This window comes from Monomorium pharaonis, chromosome 8 (genome assembly GCF_013373865.1).
Source record: "Monomorium pharaonis isolate MP-MQ-018 chromosome 8, ASM1337386v2, whole genome shotgun sequence".
Classification (NCBI taxonomy): Eukaryota; Metazoa; Arthropoda; class Insecta; order Hymenoptera; family Formicidae; genus Monomorium; species Monomorium pharaonis.
This window is the reverse complement of record NC_050474.1, coordinates 17659641-17687017: the sequence shown is the minus strand read 5'-3', so window position 1 is coordinate 17687017 and position 27377 is coordinate 17659641. Positions and strand designations below refer to the sequence as shown.

The 27377-nt window shown below is 39.9% G+C and overlaps 1 protein-coding gene across 13 annotated transcripts in view; it reads left to right on the top strand.

Annotated features, from left to right (window-relative positions):
• The window catches only part of LOC105833865 (nesprin-1), a 138787-nt gene that overhangs the window by 45864 nt on the left and 65546 nt on the right, over nt 1-27377 (top strand). For 10 of the 13 annotated variants that reach the window (XM_036290847.1, XM_012675921.3, XM_036290842.1 and 7 more), the window contains 23 exons: nt 46-154; nt 253-267; nt 527-1574; nt 1919-7462; nt 7575-7863; nt 8872-9391; nt 9524-9972; nt 10301-10496; nt 10943-11017; nt 11756-11908; nt 12025-14272; nt 14527-15838; nt 16315-16678; nt 17461-18069; nt 18155-18940; nt 19689-20849; nt 21115-21894; nt 21975-22625; nt 23658-24259; nt 24386-25028; nt 25203-25541; nt 26018-26323; nt 27117-27268. In XM_036290847.1, coding sequence (XP_036146740.1) covers nt 46-154; nt 253-267; nt 527-1574; nt 1919-7462; nt 7575-7863; nt 8872-9391; nt 9524-9972; nt 10301-10496; nt 10943-11017; nt 11756-11908; nt 12025-14272; nt 14527-15838; nt 16315-16678; nt 17461-18069; nt 18155-18940; nt 19689-20849; nt 21115-21894; nt 21975-22625; nt 23658-24259; nt 24386-25028; nt 25203-25541; nt 26018-26323; nt 27117-27268 — 18351 coding nt within the window. The remainder of the gene's footprint in view (nt 1-45; nt 155-252; nt 268-526; nt 1575-1918; nt 7463-7574; nt 7864-8871; nt 9392-9523; nt 9973-10300; nt 10497-10942; nt 11018-11755; nt 11909-12024; nt 14273-14526; nt 15839-16314; nt 16679-17460; nt 18070-18154; nt 18941-19688; nt 20850-21114; nt 21895-21974; nt 22626-23657; nt 24260-24385; nt 25029-25202; nt 25542-26017; nt 26324-27116; nt 27269-27377) is intronic. The other 3 variants (XM_036290841.1, XM_036290845.1, XM_036290846.1) reach the window with 3 other exon arrangements.

Here is a 27377-nt window from a genome sequence, read left to right as displayed (position 1 = left end):
TTTCTTCCTTTGAACGTGATTGATTTTAGGTGCAATTCATTCTAGGTTCGATGAAATGGTGCATTGGATGGATCATGTTGACAGTACGTTGAGAACTATTTTACATGAGGTGAATACCCTAGAAGAATTCGAAAAGGAGAAGACCATATTTCAGGTGAGTATCGTGACCAATTTCATATATGTATAATTTCTCTATCATATCATTGAAATATTTAATTCGCTTCGCCTCTTTCCTGCGTTTCTTTCGGATAGCTCCAGACCTTGACGGTAAATATACCGCACCTCTATCTTTCCTTATTTCTATAAGATTGCTATGAACTCAAGAATTCAATGGCAATTGTTCTTGAAATAAAACTTAAAAATACTGACTTAATTTTTATTTAATTTATTTGTAAGTCAATCGATAATCATTAAAAAATTTTCTCTAAGAGACAATACTTTTATCATCTCTCTTTTACTTTTTTAATCACAGTCCGATACATTGTTTTACAATCGAATATTGCAAAATACTTTCGTTTATTCGCAGAAAATCTGCCGCGAAGCAGACAGCAAGCGTGAAGAAATGAAATGGCTGGTTCAAACTCTCGACAATCTGACATTGAATCGTTCGGATCGCGATGCACTAAATGCGCAGCAGAATTTGGAGCGACTGATAACTCGATATAAAAACTTGATACCAACGATTGAGATTACAATGACAAAGACGGACATCTATTCGAAGAGTTACACCTATCGCAAGGAGGTACATGAGGTGTGCACCTTGTTGCGCAAGGTTCGCGAACAATCGACAGTTGAAGTCGCGCCTGAGGTTCCTGAAAAATTGCAAAGCGCGGTGGCACATCAGGAATCACGTCTTAATCAATTGGAGCAACAGCGAGCGACCATTGTCAGTATGTTGCAGCGCGGCAAAGACCTTCTGAAGGATCAACACGCTCCGCCCTTCGTCTCGTCCGAGGTTCAACAATTGGAAACCAACTGGAATGACACATACGGTCAAGGTATGGAGACGCTGAAGTCTTTGAAGGACTCGCAGAAACTCTGGAACACTTATCAGGAACAAAAGGACGAGATTTTGAAATTAATTGAGCAAGCTGAGAAAGAACTACGTCAAATGGAATTGGAATCTTATTACGATGCCACTCAGGTGTCTTCTGATCTCCAGAGAACACAGGAATTCAACGCAAATCTAAGGAAATCAGCCGAAGAGATGATGAAGAAGTTGCGCGAAACGTATACTAATCTTTCCCAAACGCTCACACCGCCAAGCAAGAAAGAGATTTTGGAAAAGGAAGTGACAGAAACCGAACAGAAGATGGAACATACGTTGAAGATCGTGCGCGAGAAGGTTGTTTATCTTCAGGAACATAGCACTCGGTGGAATAAATTTCAATCGAAGCTCGTGGAGCTCCGATCCTGGATTCAGCAAGCTGCCCCTCAATCAGTCGCGGATATCGAAGATTCCGCAGTCTCGCCCGAGGAAAGAGTTCGTAAGACAGAAAATCTGCAGAAAGAAGTAAAAGAAAAGACGTCGATTTTAAATATATTGGAAGATGAATCTCGGAAACTCATAAAAGGTAAATATGCAATTTTTTTGCTAAAAACAGGATTTCGTTTTTCTGTCACTTAAATTTTATTATTTCTTTACGCAGTTATAATTTTTCTGAATATAATATTTCTATTTTTACTATATTTTTACAATAAATTATTAAAGACAGATTGTTTTCACATTTTTTCACATGATTTAAAAAAAAATAATATAAATATATCTTAATATTATTTCTTTCGTATTTATTTTATAAAAATTTATTCAATAAAATAATTAGTTATTACATCAAATGGAATTAATTAAGTATAATTTAATATTTGCGTGTTAAAAATATTCTAATACAAAAAATATTTATTTTTCTCAAATGTATAGAAGACAGTGATGATATACCGGCGAAACAACTTCGCGGCGACCTCAAGAATCTTCATAAGGCACTTGAATCGTTGAGTAAAAGCATAATAACTCATCGTGAATTAGCTACACAGAATCTTGCAACATGGAGAGAGTACGAAGAAGGCATTCAAAAGGTAAAACCTTGGATTGAACAAGCGGAGTCTAAGGCAGCTACGATGGGCAGTAAGCCCACCACTTTGGCTCAAGCCACACAAATGCTAGAATCGGCCAAAGCCTTTGAAGTTCAATGTCAGCAATATCTTCCGAAAGTTCAGAATTTGTCGACAATTAGCCAGCGAATAACCGGAAGAACAGTGGCACCTGACGAAATCGACGCTGTACACACGCGATGGAACGCAGTTCATGATGTGGCGGTACAAACAACGACCAAGCTGGACAAATTAGTTTCATCGTGGAACACTTTCGAATCGGAAGCGAAGGAATTCAATGAGTGGTTGCAGAATAGCGAAAGGGAGGCTCTGAAAGAGCCCAATGTTCAAACACCCGAAGCCGCAAAGCTGGAGAAAGAATTGGCGCAGTTGAAGGAATTCAACAAAAGTATATCTGACCATCAGGCTCAATTGATATCGCTGACTCAAGTTTCTGATCATATTAGCCATGGTTTGTCGCTGGACGGCGCTTCCACATTAAAGGGTCGCGTTGCTGAAATGAAGGCCAGAGTGAGTAAACTCGCGGACACGGTCCGGCATCACATTAATCGCGTCTCCGACTCATTGTTAGCCCGACAGGAATTTCAAATGAAGATCACCGATTTCGAGAATTGGATGACCCGACTGAGATCTAATATCAATGAAATCGGGGACGTAAACGTGGACGACGTTGATACCAATTTGCAAACGATGCACGCTTATCTTCAAGAGCACTCGGAAAAACAACCGGCATTTACGGCAATTTACAACGAAGTGAAGCAATTGTCGTCGCGTGGCTCCGCGTTAGAGGCCGCCGCGTTGGATGAAACTTATACATCCCTAGCGAAGAAGTACAAGGCACTCGAAGATGACCTGAGAGAGAAGAAGAAGGGCTTGGAGAAGTGGATCGAACTTTTAAGTTGGCACAATGACGCCAATGCGCAACTGAATCATTGTAAATACGAATCTGAAGCCAGAAAACCTACTATCGCTGATCTTGATAGACTTTCTTTAGAACTTCAAGTTGTATATGGGAAAATCAACTCTTGGAAGGAACACGTCCCGCTAATGGACAGTACACTGGGGATACACGTACGTGACAAGCAAGAAAGACCGGTTACCGCGACTTCTTTGCTGAATGATCTTGAGTCTAAGGCCGCGGTATTGAAGACGGAATTATCCGCCAAGCGAGACAAGTTGGAGAATCTCGGTACTAAATGGGATAACTTCAGAAAATTGCAGCAAAAAATTACGGAGGAAATCGTTAATATTCAGACAAGCCTGCAAAACATTACGTACACCGTTGACACGTGCGAGAAATTCGCGCCGGCGATCGAGAGGATAGACGATCTGATCGAGGCCCACCAGAGACAGGAACCGGAAAAGGAAATCCTTCATCGAGAAGGTGATAACTTGATGCAGGAGGATCAACGAGCAATAACTAATATTCAGGTAGTGATTTCTTCGGTGGACAGTAATTGGGAAAAGGTGAACGAACTCTTGCGTGAGCAGAGGAGAAAATATGCTGAGATGGATGCCGACTGGAAGCAGTATCAGGAAGCCAAGGAGAAATTGAACAAATTTATCGACGAGGCGAAAAATCTTTGCCAGTCGGTCAAAGACGTGTCAACTGACATCACTCAGGCAAATGTGGCTCTGGAAAAACACAAACGAGCTTCGGAAATCTTGAAGAAGGGTAAACAATTTTTGGACAAAATGGATGGCAAGGCGCAACAACTAGCAAAAGAGACGTCGTTAATGCCGACCTTTAAGGCCAATCTAATCGAATTGGACTTATCTGATATACGAAAAAAGTACCACGAGGTTAATGCCAAGGTGATCGATCGTACTCAAATGTACGAGACACAGGTTATCATCTGGAAACAGATTGAAGAAGCGAAATACGAACTCACAAAGTGGCTTGGCGATACAAATGAAGCGCTCAGCATGGCCTGCGAACGTTTACTCGACGCTGAGAGCGGACAGGTGCTGTTAATCAAGTATCGTGAGGAATTGCCAGTGCATCAACAACTCCGTCAAGGTATCGCCACGAAGACCGAGCAACTCGTCAAGTTGAATGACGACACAGAAATACCGACTTTAAAATCTCTCAATAATTTATTGGACGATCAATTCAAGGTTGTTAAAGAGGCCGCGGACAAGCTTGCGTCATTCACATCGATTTTCAACGAGAAGGAGAAAGGTATTAGGCAGGAACTGAAGAAATGCAGCGACGTGATCTCGAAGATCCGCGAGGAAATAATCAAATGCGATGATCTAACTGGCGAGAATACCAAGATTCTGCACCGAATCAATAAGTGTCAAGAGTTAAAGGCCGAGTTGGAAAAATGTGACTATGCACTTTCGGAAGTTGACGAGAAATTGACAAGCATGGCGTCAGAATATCCAACTATATCGAAGTCCAGTTTACCAAAAGAACTGCAGGCGTTGCAACTCCGTAGGGACGGTGTGGCCAGTCATGCCGATAAGGTTAATGCTACATTAGTGGCCTTCTTGACGAAACTCTATCATGAGAAGTTTGGCGCTTTGCAGCGTATGGTGGCGACTCACAAGGAAAAGGTAGCATGGTGCGAACCCGAACAGAGCAGCGATCGTTACAATCTTGAGGTGAAAATGGCCTCGTTGGTTGATGTGGAAGACGGGATTGCCGATTGCGAAGCGCGAAGGGCGGACACGGATAATTCGTTAACACTTCTAGGCACCGTCGAGAGTAGCGAGACTATCTCCGCTCTCAGAGACGAACGCGACAAGGTCACCGCTGACTTAGAATCCCTGAAGTCCAGCTATCGCAAGATCAAATCCGTGCTGAAAGAAAATATTGCTTTGTGGCAACGGTACGAGCTGACCTCGGAAAACGTGGTTTCTTGGCTTAAAGAGAATGAAAATAAAATCAGAATGGAGGCCACGATGCTCCTGAACCCGGACGAGATTGACGCGAAGATTGGCGAAATAGTGCAGCTTCAGAAAAAAGTCGAGAATTATGAAAGTGAGATGAAAGATCTGATCGCGCTCGGAGAGGAGATTGCAAAGGTTAGCCCGGAGTCCCGCGTGACCCAATACGTCGGGCATTTGAACACGCGTTATCATTCGGTGATCAAGTTTCTGGCTCAACATCTAGACAGGCTTAAAGAACTCAAACAAATCAGAGGGCAGTATGCCGCCAATGTGAAGGAACTAGAATCGTGGTTGTCAAACGCGGAGCAGAAGTTGAAAACCTTCGACAAAACTAGCGGCCCGAAACCAATGGCCTTCTATCAGTCTCGAATAAAAGAGTTGAAAGCGTTTGGAGAGGAGCGCGAAACGGGACAAGCGATTTTAAATCGGACTGCGGAAGCGGGCGAGACACTTTTCGCGAGGATAACGCCAGATCACAGGGAGCTCATCAGAGGCGAGCTGAGAAATTTGCGCAGTCGTGTAGAAGCCTTGGCCGATCGCGCAAACGTGATCTATAAGAAAATCGAGAGTGACATGATGCATCGATCCTCGTTCGAGGATAAATATTCCCAGGTGAAGCAGTGGTTAATTGAAGCGCGTAAGAAATTAGGCGACAGGCAGGATCTGTTGCCGTCACTTCAAGAGAAGAAACTCACCTTGCACTTATATAAAGTTATCGCGCAAGACGTGGGCGTTCACCGAAACATCCTGGAGCAACTTCAGGAGAAGCTTGGAACGGCACCGGACGACGAGGCCAGCGAGATGCTGAATAGCGTAATCGAAGCGCACGAAAAGCTATCGGAAGACGTGAACGATAGGATCGGTGTAATGGAAAAGTATGTCGCCAATCACGAAGCTTACCTTCAGACGTTCGAGAAGACACGGGATTGGATCAACACAGTGATAAACGAGGCGGCGCCTATCAGCGAGGACCTCTCAACAGATCGAGACGCAGCCAAATCTAAAATTGCTCTGATCGAGAACGTGTTGCAGCAAAGGCCCGAGGGCGATAGGATTATTGCCGATTGTAATCAGCAATTGAATATCATTTTGGAGCAAACCTCGATAGCCGGCCATCCCGCGTTGCTGAGAGGTTTCGAGCAGCAAAAGAAAGTTTGGGAGGACTTCCTCCAAAGATGCGTCTCGAGCCGGGACAAATTGAATCATCTGTTTGACCAGTGGTCCGAGTTTGAAAGGGTGATCGATAATTTGGAATCCTGGCTCAAACAAATTGAAATGCAGGTGAAAGACCAAAGCTTGAAGAGTACCGAGGAAACGAAACGCGCGCACTTGCAGAAGTTAAAGTCCCTTGAAGAGGCCATCGCGGCGAAGGGCGCGGAGTTCAACTCGGCGGTTGAGAAAAGCCAAGGCGTAGACGCGGAATCCGACTTGGTTACCAAAGTATCACGTCAAGCCACCAGGTATCAAGCGATCAGAAATCAGGCGAAGGAGGCTGTAGCGCGGTACGAACAATATGTGAAGGAGCATCGCTTGTTTAACGAAAAGTACGATCAATTCTTGAATTGGATTAATGAGGTTCAGGACGAGTTGAAGAAACATAGCGAGATCGTTGGTGATTTGGCGGTGCTGCAAAGTAGGCAGAAGCATATCAGGGATCTCGGTGACGTTCGGACTCGCGAGAACGCTCGCTTCGAATCTGTCATCGATCTCGGGGAGAAACTCTACGTACACACTTCGCCGGACGGTAGGGAGCTAATCAGACAACAGTTGAGAAACCTTCGCAGTTTGTGGGACGGATTTTCTGAGGATTTGCAGAGCTCGATGCAGAAGTTAGATCAGTGTCTCATGCAGTTCGCCGAGTTTTCATTGTCCCAAGAGCAATTGACGGCTTGGCTGCGAGATGTCGAGCGCGCGATGCATCAGCACACGGAGCTGAAATCGTCACTGGAGGAGAAACGAGCGCAATTGCAGAATCATAAGATTATGCATCAAGAGATCATGTCGCATCAGACCTTGGTCGAGTCGGTTTGCGATAAAGCCCAACAATTGGTCGATCAGACTAAAGACACTTCTCTAAATGTCTATTTACAATCCATCAAGCAACTCTTCCAGAATATCGTCGCCAAGTCACGAGATTTGCTGGAGAATTTGGAGGACTGTTGCGAGAAGCATCATCGTTTCAATCTTCAGTGCAAATGCTTCTCCGATTGGTTGAACGGAGAACGAGAGAAACTGACGGAATGTAATGACATAACGGGCGAACGATCTGAAATATCTCGCAAATTAACGAGCTTAGTGATGCTGAGGGACGGTCAGGCGCAGGGAGCTGAACATCTCATGAGGTTAAAGGAGTTCAGTGAAGCCGTGGCTAATAGCACCGCACCAAAAGGTCGAGAAATTATCAACAGAGAAGTGATTACTTTGGAAAATAGTTTGCGTCAATTCCTGAGTGAAATTGGTAAATACATTGCCAATTCTAATTTGTATGCAATTTCAAAACATGGATTTAACCTAAATAGACTTATTTAATCCGTGACTTCTTTATCATAATTATTTTATTGGGTTTTTAGAATCCGTAGAGGAGCGACAAAAAACTGCTTTGGAGAGATGGCAAAATTTCGAGGATCAGTTAGAAGCTCACACAAAATGGTTCCGTTCCATGGAGGCGGCATTCCGAGATCAACAGTTGCAGCCTACGTTAAAAGATAAAGAGGCGCGACTTCGCGACTTTAAGGAGAAACGCGAGATTATCGCGCGGCAAGAAAGGGAAATAGACGAATTCGTGGACAAGTCGCATAGTTTATTGCACGCAAGTGGTATCGAACGCATCAAGCCATTAATTTCCCAAGTTAGCAACAGGTATGTCGAATTATCTCTAACAAGAACTCTATTATTATTTATCAAATCTTGCTACACTGAGAGAAAAGTGTCTAGTATTTGCAACTATAATCGCATAGTAAAGTAATTATAGTTGCAAATATTATTTTTATAGTTATTATTGCTATAATGTTAGTGTAAATAACCATATAGGTATAGTTGTGCCGAACAGAGTAACAATTTTACAATAAACTAAAAAGTTTACTATAAACTATAATAATTTCTACCATACATATTCTACCATACATAAATCACAATTATGGCACGTTTAACCATACATATGGCCGTATAAACAAATGCTATAGCTATTCTAACAATAATATAGTGTTAAGTTAACTATAATTTATATTGTTAATTTAATTATAAAAATATTGTTATGGCCAAAAATAACTATAAATTATGGTTAATGCAACTATTTTTTTTCTCTTAGTGTATGTGTAAAATCGAATTAACCATATGACAAATAAGAATTCAAAAGATTCGATAAAATAACGCAAAATACGGATAGAAATTATAAAATTAAATATGTATTTTGAAAATATATAAAATATATAAAAATGTATTCTATTTTTCGTATAAAGTGGTTTTGCTTCGGATTTTAAAGTAATTTCGATAATTCAAAAAAATGGAGTGTCTTTAATTTAAGTGAATGTGGTTTCACTCAAATTTTACTAAAATAAATGACATAATTTACATTTATGGACAGTGATCTACTACATTCGAAAAGAAGTTCTTCTCTATTGAAACGTTAGTGTAATTTTACTGAAACGTTTAAAGTGCAATTCAGATCTTACTTAAAATCGCGAATTATTCAAAGCGCAACTTTCACTCTTCGTACATTCGTAGTTCACGTTTCGAGTGATGTTTTATTCTACGATTTAGAGAGGATGTTAAAGTTAGACAATCAATAATTTATAATTTATAATTTAAAAATAAAAACACAGGGAGGAGCAATAATATGTTATATACAAAATGTTATTAAATATTTAGATATCAGCTGTTACACGTGCTCAGTAAGGAAGTGATAAACCGTTGCCAAAGCATCGTAGACGATCATCGTACCTACGAAGAGAAATTGAAAGCCATTGACGTATGGCTTACGCCTCTCGAGAAAAACTTGGCCATCCTGAAGAAAGATGAGATCGGCGGGGATCTCGAAGCGAGGAACTCGCGCTTGCAAGTCTTGCTGGCCGAAAAGGAACAAGCTGAACATCGTTTAGCTAGCTTAACGTCTCTTGGCGAGAGGATTCTTCCGGACACCTCCGCTCAAGGACGTGAAGTGATCAGGCACGAGTTGCGAGACGCTCGCGAAAGATGGGACCGCTTGGCCGAAGGCATCACAGAGCAACAGAAGAAACAAGACGCACAATCTTTACAGTGGTCTAGTTATCAGGAGACTCTGCAACAGATCCTGACTTGGTTGGACACAATGGAACGTGCGGTTAAGCAGGATTCCTCGATGGTGTGGTCCTCCTTGCAGGAAATCAGATCGAAATTACTCAAATTAAAGGTATTTCTTGATATACTTTATGTTATTTAACATTATAACATTTACTATATTAATATTTCATATTATCTAAGAATATATGAAAATAAAACGCAATGTAAAAACTAGTCGATTATTTGGGAAATTTTATTTCAGACACTGCATCAAGAGATCTTGGCTCACAAACGTCTCATTGAAGGCATTTCCGAGAAAGCCAACGCATTGGTTCAAGTTACCCAAGTCCCATCGGACGTTCACGAGAAAGTTGTCTCGGTTTCGAAGAGATACGAGAGGCTAGTGGACACATCACAGAAAGGAATATCGAACTTGGATGCTTTACTCGATATTTTCCAACAGTTCCACGATCTTCAGAAAGCTTATCAAGATTATCAGAAACGTCAATGGGAACGCCTGGCGAATTACAGCGACTATACAGGAAATAAGACCGCTCTTCAGGCCAGATTAGCAAAAGTTATAGAGATACAGGACAGCCAAAGCGAAGGTGATATGAAGCTGAATGTCCTTGGGGAACATGTGGCGCAAAGTGCGCGTACTTTGCCACCTCGCTCGCAAGAATCTATGGAAAGAGATTTAGCGAATCTTAGGTAAATATTAATAAACAATTAAAAAATTATTTTATTTATAAAAAGAGAAGACCCAGAAATTAAACATGGAATTTTCTTTCAAAAAATTTATCCTCAAAATTATAATAAAGACATGGGACAATTAGGACGTCAAAGAATTTTGCTATAATTTTAGTACAATTTGTTAAAATTTTAGTAAAATTTTATTAAATAATGTTAAATTTTACTAAATTACACTAAAATATTTAGGATTTATTTTAAACAAGAAAATTTAACTAAGTTTTAGTATTCTCTTTGTAAACGCGCACGAATTACTTTGCTGTGAACTAAGCACGTCGAATGATTTTAGATTCGAGAATAAGAAATTCGCTACAGCCGTAAGTGACGTAGTACGTTGCATTGAAGAAAGAATACAACAATGGAGTGAATACGAGAATTCTTTAGAACGTTTGCTTGTTTGGCTCACTGATGCCGAGACGTCATTGAAGAACTATTGCCTGAAGAACACGCTCGAGGAGAAGCAGGAACAGCTCGAAAAATATCAAGTAAGTTCTAAATTATTGCAACATTATAAAAACACAGGTTTTCTTTTGGCTTTACGTACGTAAATTTAATGAAATGTTCTATTTAACGAATATCAATTATACAAAGACTTTGTGTTTATCCCCCGTCACAAAACTTTCCTTACTCATATGAAATGGTAACGTATTAGTTGAGGTGTGCGTATTAAAAGCGTCTAATTTTAATTTCAACTTAGATGTAGCCGTTTTCTCTACACTGACACCCCCTCATATACACTTAAATATAGCATGAATGTAAAACTTTGCAGTATTTGCCCTTTCTTCACACGTTCCGTATAATATTGTGCGAGTACTTTTCGAGTCGACGAAAAAGAGAGGAGAAAACCCCCATCTACGCAAACTTATCTCGAAATAGAGCGTAATTATCCCTTCCACGCACAATGATTACATTTAATAAAAAAATTTCTTAGGAACTACAGAAGGTCGCCGATTCGCGGAACACGGATGTGACAGAACTGGTCGCGCTTGGTGATCATCTCGAACAAGTAAGAGAGTGATAATTGCCAACTGCAAATATCATTTTGTAACAAGGCAAGATTGCGAGAGAAAAAAAAAAGAGAGAGGCGGATGATTGCAACGGCTTTACGAGGAGTTTCTTCGAATACGATTGCTCTTCTCTCGTATAATCTCTTTCAGCTTATATGGCTTTTTGTCAGAGCAGACGGGAGATGCCAACGCTTCGTCTTGTGACTTTATTAAACGACACGTGCGATTTAGTAGTATGGAACACGGCGATACATGTGCCATTTTATTGAATAAAGTCGATATTAAATCTAACTAAAAATACAAACAGCTATTTTATATTGCTAAATAAATATCAGTGTTGCGCTGAGTATTTTTTGTAATACTAAACAATTACGTTTATTTATGCATTAGCGAGAGAAATTTTTGTTCAACTTCTGGCGGTCTATCTATTTACGTTTAGTAAATATAGCGCTTTCAGCTTCGAAATTGCAGTAAGAAATTTGCTGTCTTTTGCTGCGCGAATGAAGAGCTTCTTTGGCGCTGAGATTTACGGGACGAACAAACGAGTCTGATACATCAGGATGGGACGATGAAATCTATTTTTTTAATACTTATTATTAGTGCATATGTCTTCGCGTTTTAACACTTAATAATAATCTAACCATTACTCAAACAGGCTTCTGCACGCAAGAAGAGAGAACAGTTCCTTATTGAATTTCACTTAAGTCAATTAAGATGAAAATAATTTCTTTTTTCAGTTACTGATTGTAAACCTCCGGCAAAATGAGACCGAATTCGACAAAATGAGCGACGATTCGTCGGAATTGATGCAGATCAGTGGCGAGACTCGATTTTCTGTTAGCGTTCAACAAGTCACATCACGTTTCCAGTCGATTCAGGCAACCGCTAAGGTAGGCATTATAAGGGAGAATTGTCAATATAGTGACAACTGCTAGTTGATAATTACACAAAATACGTCAATTCAGCAAACTTTCTCGCAATAAAGATTATTCTCGAATTTTTTCAGGAACTGGTGAAGAAGTGCGAACAAGCGGTCGTAGATCATGCCAGCTATTTAGATCGTTATAAACAATGCTCCGAATGGCTAGCGAGCGCAAGAATGCGTTATCAGTCCTCCAAGGAAAACGTCAGTGATACTCGGCAGAAGCTGATTACGAACGTGGAAACATTAAAGGAACTGTTGGTTCGTCAATCCTCGTCCACCCTCTTGATAAACAGCACCATCGAGGCTGGCGAACGATTATATCCCACGACTGGCACAGAGGGCCGGGAGATCATTCGTCAGCAATTGCTGGATCTCCAACAGGCTTTCGAAGAACTTTACGACGGTATCGCCCTCACCGAACGCGAGTTACAGGCGAAGATCTCGCGGTGGTCTGGTTTCGACGAGTGCAGCGAGGCGTTCGAGAATTGGTTGAAGAGTATAGAAGCTCAATTGAAGCCCGAGATCGAGCTGAAAACTACTTTGGATGAGAAACGCGCCCAGTTGCAGATCTACCGTACTATCTTGCACGACACTCAGACGCATCAGCAAGATCTATTGGATCTTCGAGACAAGGCAGACAATTTGCCCGATCGTACCGACAAGATCGATCAAACGCTGAATAATTTAACGAATAGGTACAACGTACTGCTGAAACGCGCGACGAAATTCGTAGAGAGATACGAGGGCATAGTGAGCGATCATCAACAATACAGCAAGGCCGTTTTAGACACACACGAGTGGCTGGACGCAACGCACAATGCCGTGAGTCTCTGGGGTGACGTGGAACTGGAAAGGGTGTCCCTACACACGAACTTGGATCGCCTTAAGAATCTGTTGCACGGTCTACCGGAGGATGAACCGCGGGTGCAGCAAATCAGGTCCCTGGGCGAGAAGGTGATACCCGGTACTCTAGAATCGGGACAGGTGAACATCCGATCGCAGATCGATTCTTCACAACAGGAATGGGAGGGTCTAATCTCGGCCGTCAGGTCCACTATCGATGCGCTGGAGAATAAGCTTCAACAGTGGAACGAGTTCGAGATCTCGAAGGAGCGATGTCTGGCTTGGATGAGGGACACCGACACCAAGTTACACGCTGTCGATCTCAAGCCCACTTTGACCGATAAAAAGATTCAGCTCGAGAAATTACGCGCCCTCCAAGGCGAGGTGCGCGCCAAAGAACTAGAAATTGATGCCGTCGCCGAGCGAGCCCAGCAACTACACAAGACTGCCACTTCTCGCACTTCTTACGTGTCGGAGTTGAGTATTAAATACCAACAAATTTCCAGCAAAGTCAAAGACCTCAATAATCGTTGGCATCAGTACGTCGCAACGCATCAGGACTTCGATAATCAATTAGCAGAATGCACCACATGGCTGGAAGACATAAAAAGTAAGCTGGCATATTGCTCGGATCTGAGCGCGTCCTCGCAGAAAGATTTGGAGCAGAAAATGGACATCGTGCAAGCTCTACTATTGTACAAAGAGAATGGCTTTGCAAAGGTACAAGGTATCGTTGAACTGGCCCAGGCTGTTCTAGCGAATACAGCTCCGGCCGGCCATCAAACGATCAATGACGCTTTAGCGAAACTTCAGGAACAGTGGAGTGCCTTGGCGTCGAAAATGCTAGAAACCAAGACGAATCTGGACGACTCGATAAACAAATGGGCCGGTTTATTGGAACAAATACAATCTATCAACAAGACGGTGGAGTATATGCAGGCGTCGATCGACGAGATTTCTCAGTTTCAAACAACAATGTCGGAGAAAAGGAATCAACTGGAGCGAATCAAGGCGCTCGAGGAGAAGGTTCGTTGCGAGAACATCGAGGTCGACAGTCTCAAATGCAAAGTCGCCGAGATGATTGCAAGCGGTCAGCAAGGATTAGCTGCCTCACAGGCCCAGGACATACTGAACAGGTTCGATGAACTTTTCGAGAAGATCAAATCTTTATTGGCCGAACGGGAGGAACAGTATAAGGATCATCGCCTTTACAAGGAAGCTCACGACGATCTTATCGGTTGGCTCAGCCGGGCTCGGGAGAAGATACCGTCTATGAAGCAGAGATCGCTTAGCGACAAGCTAGCGATCGAGAGTGCAGTGGTACCGCTCGAGGGTCTGCTGAACAAGAAGGCTCAGGGTGAATTGTTGGTGGAGCATTTGCAGCATACTGGAAAAGTTGTTTGCGCCAGCACCAGTCCCGTCGGACAGGAAGTTATCAGGAACGAGATACGGGCACTCACAGAAAGTTTCGAAGGGTTATTCAAAGGTAAATTTCACTATATTAACTTAATTATATTTCTAATATAATACTTTAACTTATTTAAACTTGTATTATTTCAAATTCATAATGTAAACTCTTATGATTCACACACTTTATTGTGATTTTATAACATAAACGATCATCCCAGCTAATTCAACAGATAACATAAATATATGAATCATAATTATGGAGAACTTGTAGAAAATAATAGTTATCAAACCAAATTAATAAATTATTTGTATACCTTATTGTGTGTGCAGAGATTCAGCAGCAGAAGGATCAATTGGAAGCTACTGTGAGTCAATGGCGCGACTATAAAGACGAATACGAAAGACTCAGTGATTGGTTGCAACAATTTGATATTCTCATTAAAGCACAAAAGAATGCTCTTTTGCCGAATTTGAAAGAGAAGGAGAAACAGGTGCAGGAAGTGAGGAAATTACTCGATAACTTAATAAAGGGCCAAGAGCAGATTGATAAATTCAACAAAACGGCCGCCGGCCTGCTGTCGTCTCATTTAGACACTTATGTCAACAATCAGTTGCGGCATTTGAATTCGCGCTACCAGGTTCAAGTGAATCTCGCGAAAGACGTGTTGAACAAGGTTGAGACCAATCTGACTCAGCATCAGGAGTATGAGAGCAACCTCGCTAAAGCCCGCGACTGGATCGAGAATGCCAAGCAAATTATACGCCAAGGAACCGAGGCTGCCTCGAGCAGTAGTCGTGAGGAACTGCAAAACAGACTCGAGAAGATCCAGGAATTGTTAAGAAAGCGCGAGGAAGGCCAGAACCTGATACATCTAACCGTGAATTGCGGCGAGAAGGTCATGAGAAACACGCGATCGGATGGCCGTGAGGAGATCAACGTTCAGTTGAAGGAAATTCAAAACGACTGGGAGCGCCTGGTGAAGAAAATCTCAACCACGAAAGTGCACCTCGAGACGAGTCTATTGCAGTGGGCGGATTACAGTTTGTCGTATTCGCAGCTACAGCAATGGATCAACGATCGCGAGGCCAAGCTGCAGCAGGTATGCGAGCAGAAAGTCTCCAAAGCTCGGAAAGGTTTGGTCGGGTTGAGTTCTCTGGCGATCGGAGAAAGAAAGGCAAATTTGCGGCAAACCAACAGCATTGTACAGGACATCGTCGCATTCGAGCCTATGATTCAGTCAGTCGCTACGAAAGCAGAAGATCTGCAACAGGCGACGCCAGCCACGGAGATCTCGATTAAGTATGAGACTTTGAGTAAGCAAGCTCAAGAATTGTATGCGAAGCAGAAGGAGACTGTCGAGCAGCATCAGGCTTTTATTGATAGCGGTAATGAATTCGTTCAGTGGATACGAGCCGCCAAAGAGAGACTCGGCAAGTGTTCGGAACCAACGGGAGACAAGGAATCATTGGCTAGTAAAATTACGCAGCTCAAAGTTTTACAGAGTGAATTGCCTGAAGGTCAGAAGAAGTTGGAGAAAGCCTTAGAACAAGGCAACGCCGCCTGTCAGATAGCAGATGCTGAAGATAAGGAAATAATCGAAGAAGAAGTGGCACTATTGCAAGAAGAGTACGATAACTATGTGTAAGTATACTTAAATAAATAAATGGATTTTTTAATGCCAAAAATTATGTAATCTCAGAGTTGAGTAAATTAAAATTTCTTTAAATAAATTCAGTTAAAGTTAATAGCTAAAGTAATTTAATTGCTTAAAAATTTTAAGATATTATTTATATGAAATTAGAAAGTCGCAATTTTTTAAAAAATTATCACTTTAAATAACCAAACAATTACAATTTTGATCGTCAAATAAATCTTTATAAATTAAATTTATATAAAATAATAAAGAATTATTGTTTTATACGTAGAAATGTTTTTTTATATACATAAAAAAACTTTCCTTATTTGAAATTAATTAGATTAAGTTAATAATTATCATTATATTTTGACTTTATTATTTAAATTTTGAATTTTTAATTAGTTATTATCCAACTCTGGATATAATAAAATATTAGATTTTAGATTTTTACAACATATATATTTTATGATTTATGTAACAGAGACTCGCTAAATAACACGAAGAGTTTGCTTGAGCTTGGTATAGTAAAATGGACTGAATACGAGGATCAATTTTCCGAAGCTACAGAATGGCTTACGCAAACTGAACAATTGGTTCAAACGTTTAACAAATTACAAGATGGTCTAGAAGAGAAGAAGAACGTTCTCGAGCAGTTCCAGATTCATTTGCAAACATTGTTTGACTGGCAAAAGGAGCTAGACCGTTTGAACATGAAAGCTCAGATGTTGCTAGAAACATGTGCCGATACAAGAATTTCTAATGCAATAACGCAACTTACCACCAAATACAACGCACTGTTATCTCTGGCTAAAGAAATAATGCGGCGATTGGAATTGCATTATCAAGTAATTACAATTTATTATTTATTATTGTCTAATTTCCTATAAAATCTTAAAAATCCAAGAAGTTTTTACGCAACAAAAAACTTTTTCTTTAAACTTATTTTATTATAAAAATATTGTAATTTTTTTTTGTATATAATAAGAACAAAGTTGTAAGCTTTAATATTTAAGAAAAAATTAAATTTCAAAAATTATTTGATTCTTGCACAGAAATATTAAAATTTTAATTAATTTATATTTATATTTATATTAATATTTCTTGTTTGAGAAATTTTTGGAACAAAATTATTCACGATGCTACTGACAAAAGAAAATGTAAAATGTTTTGAGCCATTATTATCCACATTTTATTTAAAAAATGGACTTGTTTACTTTAAGTAGAATTAGTTTAGTTAAATACTTCAAATAAGAATGTAGACAATTTTTCATTAGTTTACCATAATGTTTAGAACACTTAAGAAAACATAAAATGAGATAAATACATTCGATAAAATGAGAGATTTACTTCATTCTATGAATGCATTTATCTCATTTTACAGTTGAGATAGTTACATTTTAAGTTATCTTAAACATTGTTCGATATATTTAGGGTATTGTATCCAATCTCTTATTTAAGGATCTCCGGTTTTTGCAGGCAATTCTTAAATTGTTTTGTATAAACATTTATTAACTAAAATTTTATAATTTTAATTTCAATTATATACTCTTCTCCCCATCATACAAATATAATATTGAATATATACCGGTATAACATATCAATCACTCTTTTCTAAAATGTTAATTAGGAACATCAACAACACAATACCTTGTACCAAGAATGTCAAGATTGGATCGAGCGTACACGAGACAAGTTAAGCGAGTGCAAAGATATTCCCAGTACATTAACTGAAGTCAACAACAAGTTACAAACTTGCAAAGCCATTCGGCAGACATTGGAGCAAGGCCAGAACAAGTTGCGCTACGCTCTGGAGTTGAAAGAGAAGGTCATCATGAACACGGAACAAAATGGCGCGGCGAAGATTCAAGAAGACACCGAGAACTTAAAAAGCGAATTTGATAAGTTGTTGGTCGACGTTGAAGATGTGAGACAAAAATTGTCAGCGAGGGCAAGTATGTTGGAAGAGCTCAACAAGATTCATCGACTTATCTCGGACTGGTTGGAGGAAGTCGAAGGCAAGATTCAACCAGGGGACGTATGCAGAAACGACCTCAGCGAGAAGCGTGCTCTGTTAGAGAAATATAAAATCCTGCAGAGAGACATACACGGCCACGGCGAGACAGTGGATCGTTTGAAGATTCGCCTCACTGAAATTCCCAGCGTATCGAAAAACCCTTACGAAACGACAATCAACAAATACGACAGCTTAAAGAAGTTGATTGCCGAAAAGATTCATGTAAGTAATACCCTTCCTTTTCTTTTAAAGTGCGTACACATGGGGATATAATGTAATAATAATATCGTTATTTTGATTATTTTAGAACTTGGAAGATCAAGTCAAAGATCACGAGAGATTCCAACAAGCTCTGAATGAGGCAGGTGACTGGGTACGCCGTACGAAAGTCGAACTTCAACAGTATAGCGATACTCACGGCGAGAAGGAGCGAATCATCGAACGGGAGAACAAAGTCAATCAAATTATCTCGTCCCTGCCAAAGGGCGACACGTTGATCTCGAGGATGATCGAGTTGAGTGACGTTGTGATCTCTAAAACGGGACCCGAGGGTCAAGATGCCATTAAGCAGGACATGAAACAAATACAGGCCGACTGGAAGTCCCTGCAAGCACAATGCCACGATTCGCAACGAACCCTCGCCAATTGCATCTCAAGCTGGTCCCAATTCACGAACACTCTGGACGGCATGAAGCGGTGGATAGATCACTTCCAAAAGAAGATTGCAGACGAACAGAGTAAGGACAACAAGACCCCGGAGGATTTAGAGCGGTGTAAACGTTTGGTGGACGAGGCGGTTAAGCAGAAGCCAGTCTTGGAAGACTTGAATGACAAATGTGAAGCTTTGCTGGAGATCAGCGCTTGCAGCTGGGCGCGGGACAAGACGGTACAGTTGCAATCGGCGTACACGTCACTTTTGACCGACGCGCAAGGACTCGTCTCGAAAGTTGAGAAGAATCTGGCTGATCACACTGAGTTCTTGAAAGCTAAGAAGGAGATGGAGGATTGGTTGCGCACGGCTCAGGGTTCGGTAGAAGATTGCATCGGTGTGGGAGACACGGCTTGGGCAAAGGATAAGTTGGAAACCTTGAGGGTGAGTTTTACTGAGAAAAATAATGTAGAATATTAAAAGCGAAGCCTAATATATTACTAAATTATTTATTAATTATTTATTAATTGCACTAAAAATTGTAATACAAGAATGTACATATTATACAAATTTTTTATTCTGAATTACACATTTTAGAATTAATGAAAACATTAAAATAAATTGTCAATTAAATATTATTATGAATTTATTGATTAAAAGGATATTATCTAGTTTAGAGAGCGAAAAATTGATTTATATTTGGGATTTTCTAACGTATATGCAAAAAAGAATATATTTATTTATCGGTTGAATTTTTTAAAATTATTACGATATTTATAATTACTTTTAAATATATTCGTTAATTCAATCAATTTTGTAAAAAAAATTGATACTTGTTTCTTAAAACGTGCTATTACAATAATTTTTTATATTATTTATTAATCCTGGTTCAGGCAATAAACAGACATTTTACAATATTTGCAGTCAAGAGCTTTAGTACTTTTTGAGAAATCGTGTCAACATAAAAAAATTTGTTTGTTTTTAATTTATATAATATAAAAACTAATCGTTATTAGTCATAGTAGACATATTAAAATTTAGATATTTCTTAAATATGTGTATAAGAAAAGATGTATAAAAAAATATGTACAGCAATATTTTATAAGAAAACTCCCAAAAATTAAAATGACCAGATGTTCACACACACACCTAAATATTTAATAGCAATAAAATTTTTTAATTTGCTCTATAGCTGGTTGCAACACGCGTGACGGAGGGCCAACATCTGCTATCCACGTTGCAGAATGCCTTTGCAAAGGCAATTAACATGGCTCTTCCAGAGCAACAAGATCAATTACGATCGGATATGGCCAATCTACGTTCGAATTGGGAACAGTTGAGTATAGATCTCAATACAGTTCAAGCCAGAGTAAAATCGGTTTTGAATCGTTGGGAGGATCACGCGGAGGCGCATAATAAATTCGCGAAGTGGTTAGAAGAGAGCGAGAGTGCCGTCAGAAATTCTCCAGATACGAAGGGAGAGTTTGGCGAAATGAAGACAATGCTTGAACGGTACAAGCACATTCAAGACGAGATTCGCGACAAGAAATCCGATTTAGATCATCTGATGACGGAAGCAACGGAACTGTCAGCATGGGCGAAGAACAATAAGACACTAAGTGAAACGAAGCAATTATTAAGTCGATGGAAAGCGCTAACCGAGCTTGTTGGCGAGAGGAAGAAGCTTATGGAAAACGAGATACAAGAATATAACGCATATCACGCTGCTCTGCAGGAAACAGAAAAGTGGTTATTGCAAATCTCCTTCCAATTAATGGCCCATAATTCTCTCTATATTACGAACAAAGAACAGACGATTGAGCAGATCAACCAGCATGAAGCATTATTGGCTGAAATTCAAAAATACCAGGAAGTATTGGACGAGCTGAGATTGAAAGGTCACGGTCAAATAAGCCGATATGTCGATGCGAATCCCACTATTAAATCAACTATAGAGACGCAGTTGCAGAACGTGCAGGACAGCTACAATTCGTTGTTGAACACCGCTTTGCAAATCAAGAACAGATTGACGGAGTCACTGAATAAGTTCCAGGAATACGAGAACACTTTGGAGAGCATCATGAAGAATCTAGACGCGTACGAGACGGAAATGGCACAATTATTGGAAACTCCGCTCGATAACTTAACTACTGCTGAGCAGATCCTCGAGAGTGCTCGCACTTTGCATAACAAGCTGCAAGCCGAGAAAGCTCGACTGGCATTAGCGGTAGAAGCTTGCGAGGCTGCGGCAGCATGCGTCTCCAGACCCGGTAGTCCTCTCGACGCACCACCCATTCAAGTCCCCGCGAGGGAAGTCGAAGTCAGAACAAGACTCGATGATCTTATTGACCAGGTAGGTGCTTAATTGGATTTGTTAATCAAATAAGTAGAATTATAATTCTGTGCATTATAATACATAATTATAAATTTTGAATAAACTATGAAAATGTATAAGTCACACAATAAGCATTAAGATCCGCTTTGACCGTTTATCAAATTTTTTCTTATTGCGTTAAATCCGTTACGTTATCTAATACAATTTACGTAGAAATTTTAGAATCACATTCGCTTCCAATTAAATTACTGCAGATTATATATATGAATCTCTGATTTGTCAGATGCAAACGCACTTGGCGAACGTAATGAAAACGGTGAGTGAACTCGAGGAACAGTTGCGACAAAAGAATTCGCTCCGCTCTTGGATCAATCAGCAACGAGCCCTTTGTGCCGAATGGAAATCGCGACCGGCGAAATTGCGAGCGGAGGCTGCCCAGGCCGAGTTGCAGGCGATGAATGAATTGCTCACCAACGTGGGCGAACGCCGCACACGCGCATTGACAGAGTTGTCGATTCACGAAGAGGATCACGACATTGAGGAGGGATTGAACAAGTTAGAGGCCGAACTGACTGATGCCATCGCTGGAAAACAAGCGGCCCAGGATCTAATTCAGAAGTACAGATCACAAGTGCAGGATACTCAAACCTGGCTCGATGGCCTGTCGAAGAAAATCGACATGATTGAGAAGGGTAGCGGATTGACTATCAGCCAGAAGATTTCAAATCTTAAAGACATCACGGGCGAGTTTGAGTCTCAGGGAACGGAAAAATTGGCGGAGGTCAAGAAACTGGGCGATCAGGTGATGGACTCGGTCAGCAATCTGGACTCTCAGCAAATAGAAGAGCAAATCAAGTCAGTGGAAAGACGATACACCGACATTGGCAAGAAGTTGCAGAGAAAAGCCCAAGTCTTGGAAATGACGGCGCAAGGCATCGAAGCCACTAGACGGGAGATTGAAGAGAATCGCGAGTGGATCGAACAGAAGAAACAACAAGTGAAGATGCCGGAGTTACTTGGCTTCGAAAGTAAACAGGCGGAAGAAAGACTCCTGACTCTCAAGGTAATTCTTTTCATTTGTTGTTCTCCTTTTCGAGAAGTGTTAATGTATGTTATTTTTTTAACTATATTATGTTTGTACAGACTATGCTGAAAGAGGCGGATGGAAAGCAATTGATTATAGATACACTGGAAAAGAGAGTCGGAAATATGCAGAACGAATTGGAAACTAGCGAGCAGCAGCAATTAGAAACCGACACGAAATCTTTGCGCGGCGAGCAGGTCGAGCTGTGCGCCATTTTGAGAGAAGAAATATCCGTTGCGAGTGCCGCGGCCGATGCACGTCGCAAATTGGAGGCTGATATTGAAAAAGCACGAAATTGGATAAAGTCCAAGGGCAACGACTTGAAAAAACTCAGCGGATATCTGCCTCTGAAAGCTTCCAAGGTTGAGCAAGATATTGCGCAACACAGTGGATTGGAAGCGGATATTAATTCCTTTAACGAGAGCAATCTTAAAGATATTCTCAAACAAGGGCACAGCTTGTTGAAAGATTGTAATGCAGACAGTCGCGCCAAACTTCAAGCCCTCCTGGACGATTTGAGTAAGGATTACGAGGAATTGAAGAAGGAAGCGAAAGAAAAGCAAGCCTCGTTAGCGGATCTTCTTCAGGGACGCAAGGCCTTTGAAAGTGAATTGGACAAGTGTCAACGATGGATTAAGGAAGCCGAAGTGGCTACCTCTTCCGAGTTACGACCATCCAGTCTTGACATTCTTCGTGAGCAACTTGCTAAAGTATGTATATATCTTTTATAGATAAGAAAAAATTGATTATTTCCAAATTGGCTATAGAAATTGTATTTCAAAATTATATTTAAATTTATCTACGAATCTTTCACTGGAATCTCGTAATAGAGCACAGTTTGGGATTCTCTGTCTTATAACGAGATACCCCTTCACTTCACCTTTAAACCATAAAAATTGACAATAGCGGTTGGATCGTTATCTTATAGAACTTACGTGCGTCGAGTGCGTGCGAAAGGTGTTTTTTACATTATCTCAGGGGATTTGAGATTCTAGTGTATTTAGATACATCTGTATATTTTTTTGCAATGTATTTCATAATGTTTGCTATTATTTATATAAAATTATTTGGATAATTATCTCTAAAAATGGAAAAACAATTTTTATTGCAGATTATTAAAATTTATATTATTTCTGTTCTTAAATAAATAAGTGTTACGTTTTCAAATTACCTAAGATAAAGTGACTAAGTATGTAAAGTATTTTAGCTTTCAAGTTATCATTTATCCTAATTGGAGAATTTTTAAAATGATGTGAGGCTGTACAAATCAGAATAGTAGCGCAATGTAAATTGCTTTAAATCTATAAGTGGCTCGAAAACTTTTTCAAAAAACTTTGTCAGTCATATTATAACGTTATGTATGTTCCTTTTAGATTTTTTAATTTTTATTTTTATTTGTGTATTGATATAAATTGAATTAAAAAGAGAATATTTTTTGTCAGATTGTATGTTTGTGTGCGTGTAATCATTTGAAGAAATTTTGTCTTTAAAAAATAAAGATGCAAATAGAAATATATGAATTTGTGTTATGTATTAAATTGTTTTTCTTAAAATTATCTAGATAACATTGCTATTATAGATAAAATAATATATATAATTTTGTATTTGACTTAGGTAAATTTAAAATTAAATTATTTTTATTTTATCTAAGATACGTTTACGTGTAATTTATTTTTATCTAAATAATTTAAAGTTATTTAAAGATACCCGTATTTAAAGAATAAATAATTCTGCTTTTTCAGTACGATCGATTGAAGAAAGAAGCGCAAGAGTATGGTGATGATATAGAAAAGATAAATCAACAAGGAAAATCAATTTTGCCGACTGTGAGCGACGCCGATAAGCAAGAGTTGGGCGAACAACTGAAAAATATGAAGGAAGCTCACGGCCGAGTGGCCGGTGTGATAAATGAGCGAGCGATCGCACTCCAGAAGAGTATAGACGAAGCCGAACAAGCTGCCGCGCGTGTGGCGGAGGCAATTCAATTTATGACAGATATTCAAAAGGAACTGCACGATCTGAACAAGCCGATCGGTGCTCGCGTGGAGGACGTGGAGGGAATGTTGACCGCTTACGAGAGGATTTTGGGCGACCTCAAAGCAAACAAGGCTAAGCTCTCTGATCTTCAATCCGCTAATGTGGGAGATCTGCATAATGTCCTGGCCCAGCAGGACGATCTAATAAGAGCACTTGAAGCGCAAATAGCGAAGCTTCGTCAGTTGCTATTATTACGACAGCAATTTATCGCCTTAATCGCAGAGATCACCACTTTTATTACCAAGTACACTGAAATTGTTCGGGATATCGAGAAGTCCGGACAAACAACGGAAGAAAAAATTAAAAGGTATATTGATATATTAAAGAAACGATGTGTCTGAAAATTCAAGTAAAATTTTTTACCAAGATACTTATAAATTCATTAATGTTAATAATTCATTAAATTCATTAAACAATTTGACTTGCTAAACAGGTATGACGACGCTATATTAAAGATTCAGGAGTGTGAAGCTACCCTCGCTAGTGCAACGGATAAGGGACAGCAGATAGCGGCGGAAGGTTCGATTGTGGACAGGAACAACGTGACGGAGCAGCTGCAATCGTTGAAGCAACAATTACAGGTCCTCCGACGAGCCGTGGAGACGCAAAGGGAGAAACACGAGCTGGCGGCGGCCGAACATAAGAGGCTCGCCGACGAATTGGCGGATATCCTTGACTGGCTTGAAAGTAAGGAGAAGGAGGTCAAGTCCAGACCGCTGTTGGAGAGGGACCCGGCGAGCGTCGAAGCGGAATTGAAGAAGCATCATGCCCTTTGCGCCGAGGTGAACGAATATCTGGACAGAATCAGAAATCTCAAGGAATCACTGCGGCACGAAGAAGGGATGCCGGGATCCCTGAAGGAAATGCTGAGCGAGGCGGTCTCCTTGCTAACGTCCTTGCCGCGGGAGATGGAAGAGCGTGGAAATTATTTCGAGACCAACATGCAGATGAGATTGGATTACGCGAATCTCACGGACAAGCTGCACAGCTGGGCCCGCGAGGCTGAGATTCGCCTCGAGAGCAACAAGGAGGGTCTCGACTTTGAAAATATTCTCACCGATCTGGAGGAACATAAGGTGAAGAAGTTCTTCTTATTGTTTCCTTTTAACTAGATTATTCTACATTATTTAAATAGAGAAGTTAGAGGAGAAGTTTTTTCCGAATTGGTTCAAAACACTAATGATTTCTTGGACAAACTAGGAAGTCAACTTAAGGCAACTTCCGGCACATCTTGTTTCTTTTTTTTTTAGATATATTTCAGCACCGAACCTTCGATACGCGAGCTCGTGTCGCAACAAATTCAACAGGTGGCAGACAAGATCTGGCCGTCTTTGGACAGTTACGAGCAGGAGGAACTAAGCGCCCAACAGCAGCAGCACACGCAGCTGTTAAAGAACACCCTGAACACAGCTAAGTCGCAACGTTCACGTCTGGAGCAGGGCGCGGAGATGTGGAGGGATTACACGCAGAGCTTGGAGCGCGTTCGCGCCGTCATCAGCAGGACCAGATTCACGGATGAACCGGTCACTACGTTAGCTGGATTGCAATTCAATATCCAGAAAATTGTTCATGCCATCAATGACATCCAGGTGGGTCAGAATATAGATCTAAATGATTTTTCACTCTTGTAAAGATATTTTTTATATTCTGGGCGGAATTAAAAAATTTAATAAATTTTTCAAGTCATATTAAGTACAGAAGAATTTTTTCAATAATATAAATATGGATCTAAATTGCAATACACTTGCAACACGATTCAAAAGAAAAATTATATTGCTCGCATTCGAGAAGAAAATTTTTAATTTTAAAATATGGAAATGTAACGTTTTATTTTCGTTTCTATTCCTAAAAAACTTAAAAATATTTTAAATTACTTAAATTTAAAGCAGTAAAATCTTTAGCAGTTTCAAACATAAACGTCGTTTAAAACTAAAAGATTTTTAAGTACTTAAGAAACTTTTACAGACATAAAACATTTTAATATTTTAAAATTAAATGCTTTTTTAGTATAATGTTAATTAAATAAGTGTTTTTTTTTAACATTTTCTTGTTACGATTTTCACAGAATCAACAATTCGAGTTAGATCTTCTCGACGAACGTGGACGAGAAGTTCTCCGGCTTGCGGACGTTAATAATAAAAAAACGATAGAATCGCAGCTCTCCGAGATCAATTCGGAATGGCGCGGATTAGTTTCGGGTCTCGAAGGACGTAGAGATACTCTCGAGGCGTTATCGCGACACTGGGAAGACTTGGAAGCGCAATGGGCCGTGATCGAAACGCAATTGGCTGCGACTGAAGAGAAGAATAAACTCGTCGATACCGTAGTGCGGTCGAAACAACATTTACAAGATACCGTTAAAGCATTAGAAGTAAGTGATGATTTTTTTAAATATATTATGCGAAATAGAATAATTTTTTTTTATTGGGAAGAGGAGAGAGTAAATTATAAACATTAAATATATATTATTATCGAGTGATTGATTTGATCATCAATATTATACATAATATAATACATAATTATTATATATATGTCAATTATTATAAGAGATTGATGATCAGAAGCCACCTTATAATATATATGTATATTGTATTTTACGAACATAAATCAATTGCATGAAAATATCTAAAAATATTGAAAGTGGGTTAAGCATAGTTGATAGCTACTGACATGTGTGCAGATATAATATATCTTGTGTAATAATAGAAAATATATATACGTCACGCGACGTATACTTTTTGATCTTTTAAATGGCCGTGCAATGTCGCATTTTGTGTGGATACATATTTCATATCGATTTACCGTGCACCGTGCAGGGATACAGATATACAATTAGTTCTATCTTTCTCCCTTCCGGGTGCACCCTCTTTATAAATGCCGAACGTGTCAGACTTGCACGGCCAGACACCACAGGTGCTCGGCTCTCTAAAGCTAACTACCTTAGTCGCTCACGAATTATCAAGCCGCGATGAACGCTAGTAGGGTACAATCGTACCAGCAGTATTTTTACTTTTATAAAATATACGTCAACGTTTTCCGAAAGTAGATAATTTTAATTTGAAATTCAATATACGTGTTAGGAAATTAAAATATTATTAAAAACTTTTTTTGGTGCAAGCTAATAGAAGATAGTTAAGACGCTTTCTTGATCTTGTTGTGGACAGGAACTTGTAACGGAAGCTGAAAAACTTAAACCTGCAACGGAAGAAGTGAAAAACTTGGCGGGACCTGTGCTTGCGTATCTATCAGCGTTTACAGAAGCGCCGGCACGAAGTCTCGAAGAACGCCTCGAAAAGCTACAAAAATCCGTCGAATCGTGAGTTTAAAAGTGCATCATTTTATTTTTTGTATCTGCTCAAAGCGTGGACCAACACCATTTCACGTATTGCTAGCTAAGTCAGTTCGATATTATCTTGATTAATAGA